The 13,845-nt window shown below is 40.4% G+C and overlaps 1 protein-coding gene across 6 annotated transcripts in view; it reads left to right on the top strand.

Moving 5' to 3' along the window:
• Window positions 1-13,845, top strand: part of LOC149150362 (P-loop containing nucleoside triphosphate hydrolases superfamily protein) — a 310,706-nt gene that overhangs the window by 137,941 nt on the left and 158,920 nt on the right. For all 6 annotated transcript variants that reach the window (XR_016262805.1, XM_089440465.1, XM_089440464.1 and 3 more), the window contains one exon: window positions 3,802-3,906. Coding sequence is in view for 5 of the 6 variants with exons in the window: in XM_089440465.1 (XP_089296591.1) it covers window positions 3,802-3,906 (105 nt within the window). In the remaining variant the exon portion in view is untranslated. The remainder of the gene's footprint in view (window positions 1-3,801; window positions 3,907-13,845) is intronic.

The raw sequence follows: 13,845 nt of genomic DNA, 5'->3' as shown, positions 1-13,845 counted from the left end.
TCCCTTTCACGGAGCCATCTTCTTACGACAAGTTCTAGGTCATCCAACTTAAACATCGCTTTCGTCCCGACTTTATCAATGAAGGCATTCTATTGAATCTTGATCACAACTTCTTCATGAAAGTGATCTTCCGTCTAGACCTTCAGGTTATCTTCTTATGTAGCTACCTTCCAATCCCAAGATGAGCATATCTTGATCTTCCACGATGTCAGGTACCAAATGTTGAGCTTTTCCCTCAACATCCACATAGTTGAACTTGCTTCAACTATCAACATGTAAACCTGCAACACCTTTCCAGGTAGCAAAGAAACATGTTAACTACATAACCAACAATAGATATCCTCATCAGACTTACCTCGCCATGACGATCTTCAAAACATCTTCATGGTCCATCTCCACGAAAGTCTATCAAAGTGCCCAAGGATCCAACTTGATTACCAAGTTACTATTCTTTCTTCAAAGAACTTTTGATAGCATCTGTTCCTTTAGGGTCTTTACAGTTCCCTCCTTTTAGCCATATACTTGCATTATGACAAGTACCACCAAGCAAAATATACAAATACAAGAGCATGATTGCAACTTTGACAATCTAGGGATACCGTGGTATCTTAGAGGGAGAATTCCTAGGACTTTTAGATTCAAACCCTAAGTTCCTAGATATTTCCTATGAAACATCAATCCTAGGGTTTGAACCCAAAATTCAATTCTACCCTTACTAAGATTTGTCATACACCCTAGACTACCTACAAACCCTAGAAATGAAAAACTAGGGTTTCCAAGTGCTAACTAGGGTTTTATAAAATCCTAGTTATGAAACATATCCCAAAAACCCTAATACAATTTATGTGAGACCCTAAATGCTTAAAAATAATACATACCTCAAAGTCAAGGACCACATACCTTAGTCCTTTGTGATCGCAAGAAGTCTGCTACAAAGCTCTCACCTTGATTACATTGTCCAAGGTATTTTCACTTCCATAGCTGCCACGATCTTGCTATTGATTCCAAGATGCCAAAGTCAAAGATTGACTTCCAATGATCTTGGAAGTGTCAAATAAGAGCAAACTGCGTTGTCCTTTCAAGCATGGTTCCTCTACCAATCTTAAAAAATTCCACAAAAGTCCCCTCAAAATAGGTTTGGTACCTATCTTCAGACTTTCAAATTTCTGAAGTAAATTATGAGGAACAACCCTCAAAACATAGTCTGGTTAGTGCTTAATTTTACTGTGTTATAGATTAAACCGATAAGGTCTAGATCGTCTTCTGTCTAACTTCTTCTAACACTGTTTTCAACAGCAGGACTGCTTCCTCCAAGGATTCCTTTTAATGAGATTTCAAGAATGATGGGCAATGCTGCTGCTCTTCAACTTCTAGTAGACACTGCTACAGGATCTCAGAAAGACTTCACTCACAGACTCGTGCAAGATGCTTGACGCTTCTTCTATCATTGATTGTAGTGCATGCTTTCATGAAGGTAAGATTACAAGCTCTTCTTACTGTTGCTTAAAGATCTTCTTTTACTGCTTCTAATAGGACACCTGTAGCTTTCTTTAGCAGAGCAGACCCTTAGACTAGGTCTTCCTCAATTACAGAACTGACTTTGTAAAGGCTTCTAGAATTCTTCCATAAGATGCAATTCCGTGTGCCACAATTCATGTGATGAAGAGGCTTCTATTGGTTTTTGTCAAAGACTGATGAATACTTCTGAGTGTGACCCGTTTATTAATCCACTGAATTAGACCTTCAACTGAGATTCTTTTAATCTTTTAAGGTAGGCTTTTACCTCACTGTATGGCTCATCCTTCTTATATATATATATATGTGCTCAGGTCTTTCCTTTACAGGTATCTGATCTTCTCCATAGGGATCTCGATTTCTTTAAAGATTATGGTGACTGGTTTTATAACAGGCCTATAATGCCTCTAAATAACTTGGTTTTGGTTCTTCTCTTCTTTGCTGGAGATTAGGACTATCATCAGTCCACAAGAGACACCCTGAAGTCTAGTAGTGGTGATGAGTTTGATCATGATCAGTGATTATGTTGATAGCTGAATATATAGACTTGTAGTAGGCTACTGGCCCCATAGCTTGTAGCATTGTTTTTGGACTCTAGAGGCCATTTAGAGCCTCATTGATTATGTATTTTGTTGCTGATATTTATTGCACTCTGTGCCATTTTGATATATTCACCTTTACATGGTATATATATGAGCAAACTTTGTATATTTTGTCTCTATTGGTTTGGAACCATTGTTTTAAATCTTAAAATTAGTTTTTTTTTCAAATTAACTATTTCATGTATTACTTTAAAGACTGGTTCATTGAGATCTGACCAGCCTGGTTTTTCCGGTTCTGGTTCAAAAACTGGTTTGATAGGTGGACCGGGTCGGTCGCCGTTCCGGTTTTAAATACTATGAGAAGGATACATCAATTGCCAAGTGGACACATGCTGGAATCTCCATGGAATGAGGGCTGAAATCTAAAGTGTGCTCATGAAGTTGGCCAAGGACACCAAAATTATGGCAAGAAGGGCACAAATCATCACATGACTCCTCTATCCAGGCTTGGATAGGACTAATGTAAACATTGTCATGGATGAAAACATCATAAAGCAATCTCTCATCATCCCTCTCTTTAAGCGACGAGGGCTTGGGGGCTTTGCAAAACTGCTCAAATTGTCAGGGCTATCCTGAAAATAAAATGTATATGAGATAAGAAACAACGTTCCAGCATTAGGGAAGGTTCTTAGTTCCAAAACCAGGGCTTGAAACCCTCTTTTTGATGGCTGGAAATTCCTATAATATAGCTCAAAATGAAATGCATGCTGCCCCAAATAATTTCCAGCATTGCTTGAAGGTGGTAATGAATTGGAAGTTATATGCCATAGCTCAACTAATATAATGTTGTTTCTTCTGAATATCGTAACGAACTCAAACATCAGACGCCACGTCAGTGTAGTAAATTATTTATATTTGTACGAAGGCAAAATCCATAAAAGTTTATAATCACTGATTCTAAGGTTAGAACTAAAGTTGATGAAGATGCATTTGTAGAAACAATCCTTTCTTTCTCCAAATGAAAACAATAAATTAATTCATGTAGAAATTATCCTATTTCAAAAGTAAAGGTGCTGAGATAAGTGCACCAAGAAAATGCAGAAGGCTATAACATATGATGAATTTACCATAATAGAATTCAGCCTGCAACAATGGCTAGACCATTTTTCAGGACCCCCAAGTCATCTGTCATTGGACACATTTCCAACTTCATAGGTGAAAGTTATGGGTGTTCAGAATTAGGACTTTAAATACCTCCCTCTTTTTCAATTTCTCTTGAAATGGATGATAAGTGCATGTCACTTAAAAGAGAGAATGTCTGAAATGATGTGGAAAAATGAGAGCTTCATCGAGTATAAATGGTAAGTCTATAAGCCTTGTAGGAAAGGTTGACCTAGTAAGGTATGGAGGTGACCTGCAATAAGTCTTTGGAGTTCAGCCTCATACATGTACAACAGCCTCTACTTTAGGATAGTTTGATCCTGAATTCCCAATTTATGCATATTTATCATTTTTTAATAACTTATGAATTCCTCCATTTTTTCCAAAAATAATCACTCTTTTCTTCAATTCAACTTTGCCATCAATAAATTGAAGCTGCAAATTGCAATCAACTTCTTCTTTCTTTATGTTAGTTATTTTTTGTCAGGACGTAGCAATTTGTGAATCAGTCAAGGGCCATGTGTGGGAACATAGGCATTATTGTTTTAAATTTTTTGTTTCTTGAATATTGTTGTTGATGCAGGCAGAACCTCCACAAATCATGGTTGCAACATTAGCTTGTTTGTGTCAGATGACTGAGAAGGAATGTGTGAAGCTGGATGCAATTCAGGTTCTAGTCATTGATGAGGTATGTCAATTGAGATGTATGCTTTCAAAACAATCTTTATAAATGCTACTACAATAAGGTTTAATTTATTGTCTAATGAGCACTTTCATCTATCTCAGATTCTCATTATATTAACAACTATATGGTTTATCCTGATTCCCAATAGTATTAAAAACACAAAACCAACATACCAGTACTGATATATTTTTTGTGACTCGTGGAATTGGCAATTGGGGCAGTTTCATACTCGAGTGACATGGGGTCAAATCCATCCCCTACCACTATAACCACTAGGTTCACCATGGCTGCCCCGATTGTGGACACGGGTTAATTAGGGGATCAAATCAAGGCCTTGTTAATATTTACATAATACTTTTACATGCTTTGCCAAGTGAGCTACCCCTGGGGGCTTTACTAGTGCTCTGTAAATAATGGTGTAGAAACATGGTTTTTTGTGAGAATAATTGGAGGATCGCAATATTTTTAGACAGATCATGTTGTTTAAGCATCATTGATAACTATAAAAATTATTAATAAATTTGAAATTATAGGTGGATGGAAAGATAACCTGCTATTACAGCCTCAAAAATGGAGAATGATAACACATCTTGGAATGCAGCTGTAGTGAGAACTAAGGTTTCGCCTATAGTAAGCTAAAATTTTGCGGAATAAAGTAGGTTTCAAATAGGAGGTGAGGATGAAAGTTGGCAATTGCAAAGAGGACCATTAATCAACGTATTGCGTGACAGTCACCTGAGCATTAATTGTGTTCATATTAAGACACAGATTTCGTTTAGCATAAGAGTTAACATTAAGCAGGCCATTACTTGATGAATGCTGATATATTGATTACTGTTAATCCATAAAACTTGTAGCCTTGTAGGTTATTTTTTTCATCTGGTCCTTGGAATAATTATAGATGCTAAATAAAAATTTAAGCTCGAACCCTAATATCTCTCACCAAAATTAAAAGAGTAAAATGCTCAAAAAGATGACTGTTTTATCATCATTTTGCATGATTTCTTGTCATTTGTAAATTTCAATTCTGTTAGTCTTTTACAATGTAAAATTGCAGATAATGTATACCTTCAATTTTTTTTTTAGCTAATTTACTAATTTGGGGCGAGAATTTTTGTTCAGATTCATAGTTTGTAATGTTCTATCATACCTACAAAATATAGCAGGCTCTCTATTTTGGTTTTGGTATTTCCAGAGGTTTTGTAATGCATATTTGTAAGGAAAATGTTCTGAAGGGAGTTCTGGAAGCATACTCCAGTTTTTAACGCAAGCCATGTTATTGGATACCTGGTGTCATTCTCAGAAATGTGTCTCAGTCAGGGCCATGCGAACATTTTTTGGAAAGAATATATCAGTCATGAAAGTAGGTATGGAGGGTGATTTTAGAATGTTAAATCAGGCAAATATCTTTTCCATTTGCAAAGATTGGACATAATTTTTTAATAAAGGTGTAATGAACGATAGTTGATTAACTGAAAATGCAATTTATGTCATTCATTCATTCATTACATTTGTATCAGAGCCAAATCTGATGCCAGCTCTTGGTCACACTTTTTAATTAGACCCTGCCTGATCTAGCTTTTGGTGACCCTAATTTTTTGAGAGCTTCTCTGATTCCAGCTCCTTGACCATAAACCAGGCTTTGGCTATTTCAAATTCAGAAGTCTGTTGAAGAAAGATTATTCCACTACAAATTGAAGATTATTTAAAATTCTGCGGTCATGCATTGAACTGTTGTAAGAATATCATCGTTGCTGCCTGTCAAATATTACATGGAGACGACATAGAAGCCAGTTGCCAACAAAATATACAGGAGCAGCTGAATGTTGGAAAAGAAATTCCTGTCATGGTACATCCATACTAGTGGTGTGTAAAAACTACCAATACTAAACAGAGTGACAGTTCTGTAATATCCCCAAATTTTGGATTACCTGGCGAGGTGGTTAGGAGGGTTTTCCAGAGCTTGTGTCAGCCTGGTCATAGGAGCAGGATTACTCCATTGGTGGGTCCGGAGGGTTTTAGAGGAGTTTTATGGGTCCGACTAAGATCGCTTACCATATTTCATCATTGGAAACAATTCTGCACGGTTTGCTCTTGGTTCCGTTGCATTCCGATGATTTCCGTAAAATGGCGTTATTAACAGAGATATTTTAATTAATTATGCTTAAGGTGTTGTTCCGGGCTGATTAGTTGGAGAAACACCTTAGTGTAATATCTTGTTGGAATCGGGGTGAAAATATTTATAGGGCAGAATGATAAAAATGGGCTTTGGGTGGCCAATGTGACCACAAAGACGAATTAAGCATTTTTCGGCACTAAAAGTGACTTTAATTAGTTTATAAAAGTCACTGTATTAAATAAAGAAAGGAAAAACGCTTTTAAATGTTTAATTGGAAGGAAAAGGTAGGTGATTTAATAAAAAAAGGGGGAAGGTGAAAAGGCAACCCTAAACTCATAAAAGAAGGAAAATGAGGAGACTCTCATTCACTCGTGTAGTTGTGAGGCTGGAGAAAGAACTCTTGGAGAGAGTTTGAAGGAGAAACTTAGGGTTTTGGAGCCCTAGCTGCGAAATAAGACTTCGGTGTTTAAACTAGACACTCTAGTTTGGGTTTGAGAGTGAAATCACTCAGATTTCACTATGGAGCTTCAATGGAGAACAAGATTTCCGAGAAATATTGGGGTATTCCAGTGTTATCAGTTGATTTTAGTAGCTTATTTGGTATTCTCTATATCATTTTTGCAGATGGAAGAGATACCAGAAATCTGAGCCCTAGGTAAACGAGTTTCATGACCAAAGAGAGGCTAAGTTCATGGTTTAGAATGACTGTCCATATCGTGGTATCAGACAGAGGGTTTCTTGGGTTTGATTTTCTTTAAATAAAGGGTAGCTCGAGTTCCTAGAGAGAACCACTCCATTATCACAGTGCTGGACGAGTTTCTTTGTCTCCTGGGCAGTGTATTTGTAGCAGAGTGGAGGGAAATTATTGTAGAGCATATTCAGTGTTACAACCAGGCCAAATTAATTACTTGGCCGGTGCATGAGATTGTGGGAGAATTAGAGTCCAAGTCCCACTTATTTCCTTGACTGCAATTTCCAGAACTGATACCCAGAGGACGGGAGCACTCCTAGTGAGCCTACGCTGCTGTACACTTAATTCTGGGACAACGTGCCATATTTTTATGTGGGTAGCTAGTTGTGTCAAAGCCATTCTTGAGATTCTGGGCCAGCGTGACCAATTCTTGGCAGCCTCTTTATAACCAAAAGGCAAAGTCAGCGCAACAATTAAATTGGAGCTAATAATCCTGAGACCAGGTGGCTGACCATTCCCACAAACTGAGCATATGCAGGACTGAGCACTAATTTCTTCTCTTGACCGGGACATATTAATAAAGAGGGCATGGCTGGAATATTTGCTCAAAAAAGGACTGATATTTGTGGCTACAACCCTTGAGGAAGCCTGATAGTCAAGAGTCCTTTTTGCTGGAAATTATGTACCAGGTTCAATCCTTCTATTATGCTCTGTATAAACTGATGTTTATTTAAATATGACTGTTCCTCTTCAGTATTATTTTATCCGAAGTTGTATTAGCAGTAATAAATTTATTTCTGAGTTTATAAGCTACATTTGTTCAATCATTTAAAGCATTTTCTATGGTTGCAACATTCACTGTACATGTCATATGGAACAAAGCAAGTAATCCACACCTACAACTGTGTGTTTGAATATTTGACATAGCATCTCACTGTTAATATCACTAAAGAACCCGTAAATTTAGTAACCATTTGGGAGGTTTCCTCAGTCGGAATATTACAATGGTATCAGAGCATTGATCTTGGCTCAGCCGTTGAAAATAAAGCTATCACAAATTCACCCTGGTTACCACTAGAGTGACACCTGAAGTTTTTTTTGATGACTCCATGCCCAAGGATGTATCAGAGGCTTCATGTACCATCAAAGTTCTTATTATCATCAGAGTTTTTAAACTCTAGCTTCTAATTCTCATTTTCTTCATTAGTCCTCGGATTCCGCAGCCCTACAAGGATATTGTATAAATGTCACTAGCATGATGAATAAAGCCATGCAACAAGCCTAAGGTGTTGGGACTCTATCAACAAGCGAGTACACCTTGGAATTTTTTTTACTTTGTTAATTATTCCTGCTTTTTAGCGGCGAATAATTTTCTAGGTTTTTTTCACTCATCGCATACCCCAAAGCCGGGGTGATGGCTTGAAGGTTGAGCCCCTTGTGAAATATCGGTGCCCTGATTCCCTACTGCAACAAATGATTATATTTCTCCTACTTGTTAATTTCAGAATCAAGTTATTTACAGTGTTACACAGTAAACATCGAAATAAATCTACTACAACCTTCACAACATAAAATACTGCGGAAACAAAATACTAAGCTGGAAATAAATAAACACACACATATACACCGTTGTTTTTGGACAAATGTCCCCAGTAAAATCCAACATGGGAAAACTGGTGCAACAATTGAGGGTTTAAATTATTATGCAGTAGTAATTTGAATACAAATCTTCAGATGCCCAAACTGGTAATATGATACAGAGAATAAACTGGCAAAGTGGTAGTGAGAAATATTCTCACACTTGTCACTGGCGGTCTAACTCTGATCTGGGCTCTGGATGGCTAGCCCCACACTGCCTCTGTGCAGTCTTTGCGTCACAACTTCTAGGAACTGCATCACCCTTCTAGTTGATTTTCTGTTGACTGGAAATTCGACCCTTTGACCCTCCGGCCTCACACCCCGACTTCCGGCACTAGATCTCGACTTTCCCAACAAAATTTCGGACTCCCTCTGAAGCACTGCGCTACTTTTGCATGGCACTGCGCTGCCTCTCTGAACCTCTCGATGCCTTCTCTACCTTACACTCTCCGGAGCTGGAAAAATCCCCTCCGGTCTACTATCTCTGCACCTCACTGCAAGAAGATCACTTGATCTCTCTTCGGCAACTCAACGCTGCTACTCTTGAGAAATTCGATCTCTAGATCTCAATCTCTCGATGTGTTCTCCAAGTGCCCATCGAACTCGTTCTTATAATCTCTCGTTGGAGCACCAACAACCAAGATTAAAACATAATCAAAGGCTAAGCTTAACTGGGAGTTGATCCTCGTCTTCTTTCTAGAAGATTTGCACCAAATTTAATTAATACCCTTTAATTAATCACATTTCCTAAGTTTAGATTTAGGAATACTTTAAAATGATTTATTATTTAATTAAACCATCTCTAGGTGGAATTTTCTCAAAAGATTTTTGGGTCTTGGAGAATGCATGTGTCTTAGACCCTCTGCAAAATTTCAAGGCTAGAGCGCATTTGATGCTAAAGAAATCAACACTCCCTCTTGGCGAGGAATGTGCTCTAGTGTTGCAACCCACTGAAGCATCACTCTATCTCTGCACCATCACCTGTTACGCTGCTGATGTTTGGATCTACTGCCCACCAACTATTGCGCAACTCTGATTGTTGCATATGTGTTGCTGTTGGCCCTGCTGAATTGCTTCCAACACTGCAACCCTCTCTAATTGCTACAACTGCAACAACTGCAACGGAAAAGCATCCAAAATACTAAACCAACTGTGGTCAGTATGATGCATTCGCCGTTCGAGTTCTGACTACTGCTAGCATCTGCGTTGTCACTAAAGCCTCCGCACTACTGCTTGTTGAAATTTCTAAGTCTGACATGTTAGAATCCCTACTGCATTATCTGGTTTAATTTCTTCTACTTGTTCATTCCATTAACAAGTTATTTATAAATATAAATACTGAAATGAACACAAATGCAACCTTAACTCATATATAGATCAACAACTGAAATAATTGAGACAAACACACAAGGGACACTGTTATTTTTGGACAATCGTCCCCGGAAAAACTCAATGCGGGAAAACGGTGTAGCAGATATGAGGGTTTTATTATTATGTAGTTTCTAAATACAACTAGGGTGCTAGAAATGGCTCAACCGACAGAGAATGCCCTTGGCAGTGGTACCTCTCATCGGAGACAGATATTCCAGCTGATCAATCACCAGATGAACGATTCCACATCAACTACAACAACTCCTTAGTTGGACAATGAAAGCTGCTCCAAGCTTCTCCACTGCTCCGCGTCACTCAGCTAGGGACAACGTCACCCTTCCCAACTTCAGTCTGCCGCACGAAAATATCTAGCACTGCCTCTTGGCCCTGTGTCAGCTCTACTAGCCTTTGCGCAGCTACAAATGCCTTTGCGTCAGCCCCTTGGCTCTCTGTGTCAGCCCTCTGGCCCTTTGCATCACCCACGCTGGCATCTTCAACCTCTGCATAAGTCCCAGTTGCCTCTGCATCAGCCTCTCCAGGCTCTGCGCTGTCTCTCTGGAACTGTCTTTGCCTCTCTGCTATGTATTCTCGGCCTCGTGCCGAACTGACCCTCGTTGTAATAGATCACTAGCTCGATTCTCTCAACAAAACCCTGCTCCAGAAAATCGAACTGACTGATCAATTTAGTGTATCTCCAAATGACTCTCAAGCCTCTTATACTTTCCCTGTTGAGTCTTCAACGACCAAGATTAAGTCTCTAAACAACGGCTAAGATTAAATTTGGCTTGATCCATGTCATTTAGAACATTCTCACCCAGTTTTATATTAATACCCATTAATATTTTAATTTTCCTAAGTTTAGACTTAAGAACCCCATTAAAAATATTAATTATTTTAATATCTCACCAACCAAGGGGAATTTCCCCAAACCATTTCTGAGCCTTGGAGATCTTATGTGCCTTAGCCTCTCCACCAATTTTCATGGCTAGAGCACATCCGATGCTACCACAAATCAACACTCCCTCTTAGCGAGGAATGTGATCTAGTAATGTTTCATCATGGAAACATCACACTGATCCTCCGCACCGGTACTTGTGCTGATGCTTGCCCTGCTGCCTCACATCGTCTGCACTATTGCTTCCTGTATTGTTGCCCATGACACTGCCACTGCCACTGCTACATCTGTACTGCAACTCCCTCTCAATATGCTGCCCATGTTGCCCCTAACACTGTCACTGCTAATTGCTGCACTGCAACTCAGTTACCGAGAAGTAGGTAACTGACTTCTCCCAAATACTGACATCCCAGTTGGTCTGGAAGCCTCGTGAAACTGAAGCTTCCTCTGCTGCTATTCTTGCTCCTTCTGCTGTTGTTGCGCTGCTGCATACAGTTTTGTGCTTCTCTCACTGCTACATGCACCTTTGTGCTTCTCGCACTGCTGCAACCTCCACTGCGCTGCCTCAAAATTCTACACCCAAGCACTACCTTGCTGCTTCACTACACTTTGCTCCACCCGACATCTGTCATTCTGCTACTGTCATTAAGGGCTCCCGTAGCCGGATATGATCCAAGAGTTTGGGCACCTCAAGGATCCTGCCCCTAGTTTGTAGTCCTCTTGACTACAACTCGATGTCTCCCCACCTCTTCTCTAGAGGTGCATGAGCACTCATGGCACAGTCGTCATCAGTCTCGACTTCTTTCTCCGCCTTAGCTGGAGCTGCCTTAGAATCGGAAGCCTCTCCCTTGTTTTTCTTCCTGGGACACTGGGATGCATAATGTCCCAGCTCCCCACAATGGAAGCACTTCACCTTGGAGATGTCCTTCTTCTTCCTCTTCCCTTGCTGTCCCGCAAATGCTAGAGCCGCATCCTCCTCCTCCTCTTTCTTGATTCGACTTCCCTTGCCACTACTCCTCGCCTTGGTCAACCTCCTAATCTCTTCTTGGCGAAGAGCTGCCCACATCTCCTCCCAACCTGGAATAGTAGCCTTGCCCAAGATACTTTGGACAAATGTCTCCCACTCCTCAGAGACTGCATTTAGGGCAATCCTAACTATAAATTCTGGATCCGGTGTAGACCCCACGGAAGTAAGCTGGTCGCGAATCTCTTGCAACTTGAGAAGGAATTAATCTATCTGCTCTCCCTTCTGCACTGATACGACCGCAACTGATTCTCCAATAACATCTTCCACTGCACGAAGTGCCCTGATACAAAGTCGTCAAAGTATCCCACATCTCCTTTGCTGTGTTCTTTTCAGCAATATGTGGTATCACATGATCTTTGACCCCGTCAAGGATCATGCACTTCACCCTCGCCATTGCATCTTCATACTTCTTATTCTCAATTGGGTCGACCGAGATAGCCACGACTCTCAAGGCAAAGTCCTTGAAGTGATGTCAATCCAGGACTGCTAGGATCTTGGCCTCCCAGATGACAAAGTTGGAAGCCCCGTCCAACCTGTCTTGATCCCTCAGTCCGTTCACTGCCATTTCATCTCCTCTTCTGGACTACCTCTGAGATTTGACTTCCCTCTTGGAAATCTCCCTCTATGTCCTGATTTCCCTCCTAGAAATCCTCTGGCTAGTTGTTGAACTGCTCCTCTCCAATCCTCTTTGCAACTACAACTCGGATCTGGATTTCTTGGCTAGAAATCCGTCAAGGTAGCGACTCCCTCTACCTTGGTTTTTTCTCCTTAGGTACTGTTATGTTTTGACAAAACCAACACCCCACTAGCTTCTCAATCACAATCTGCCCATAGCTCCCCAAGCCCCTGCAACTGAAGAAACTTAGCCTTTCAGGCTCTGCGCAATCCAACAATGACAAAATCTGCTCCTCCTGGCCACAATGTCGATCCTTCCTGGCTGAGAAGGATGACCAGGCACTGTGTAGGTTTGATCTGCCCCTCTCTGCCTCTGCACTGGCCGTCCTCCTGACTCGAAATGATGACGCAAGCCCTCTATGTCACTTCTTCTTTGTTGCTTTTGCTCTAGAACAACGCTGTCTCTCGAGACAGCTGCTACTGCTGCAAATTCTTTAGATTACTGCTGGTGCCTTCAGTTCTCCTGTGATCTCCAATGCTCTGATACCATGTTGAAATTTCTAAGTCTAACATGTTAGAAATTAGTATTGCATTATCTGGTTTAATTTCTCATACTTGTTCATTCCATTAACAAGTTATTTATAAATATAAATACTGAAATGAACACAAATTCAACCTTAACTCATATACAGATCAAAAACTGAAATAACTAAGACAAACACACAAGGAACACCGTTATTTTTGGACAATCGTCCCCGGAAAAACCCAATGCAGGAAAACCAGTGTAGCAGATATGAGGGTTTTATTATTATGCAGTTTCTGAATACAAGTAGGGTGCCATAAATGGCTCACCCAACAGAGAATGCCCTCGGCAGTAGTACCTCTCCTCGAAGACAGATATTTCGGCTAATCAATCACCAGATGAACAATCCCACAACAACTATGGCAGCTTCTTAGCTGGACAACGAAAGTTGCTCCAAGCTTCTCCACTGCTCTACGTCACTTTGCTAGGGACTGCGTCACCCTTCCCAGTTTCAGTGTGCCCCACGAAAATTCTCCACTGCTGCCTCTTGGCCTTGCGTCAGCTTTGCTAGCCTCTGCGCAACTACTGATGCCTCTGTGTCAGCCCCTTGGCTCTCTGCGTCAGCCCTCTAGCCCTCTGTGTCACCCACGCTGGCCTCTTCAGCCTCTGCGTAAGTCCCAGCTGCCTCTGCGTCAGCCTCTCCAGGCTTTGCGCTGTCTCTCTGGCACTATCTCTGCCTCTCTGCTATGTATTCTCGGCCTTGTGCCAAACTGCCCCTCGCTGCAACAGATCACTAGCTCGATTCTCTTAGCAAAACCCCGCTCCAGAAAATCGAACTAACTGATCAATTTGGTGTATCTCCAACTGACCCTCAAGCCTCTTCTTATACTTTTCTTGTTGAGTCTTCAACGACCGAGATTAAGTCCCTAATCAACGACTAAGATTAGATTTGGCTTGATCCATGTCATTTAGAACATTCTCACCCAGTTTTATATTAATACCCATTAATATTTTAATTTTCCTAAGTTTAGACTTAGGAACCCTATTAAAAATATTAATTATT

Source organism: Pinus tabuliformis, chromosome 9 (genome assembly GCF_031772625.1).
Source record: "Pinus tabuliformis cultivar Carrire ecotype Pingquan chromosome 9, CPIR1, whole genome shotgun sequence".
Lineage (NCBI taxonomy): Eukaryota > Viridiplantae > Streptophyta > Pinopsida > Pinales > Pinaceae > Pinus > Pinus tabuliformis.
The sequence above is the reverse complement of the archived record's forward strand: the minus strand, read 5'-3'. Positions and strand labels throughout refer to the sequence as shown.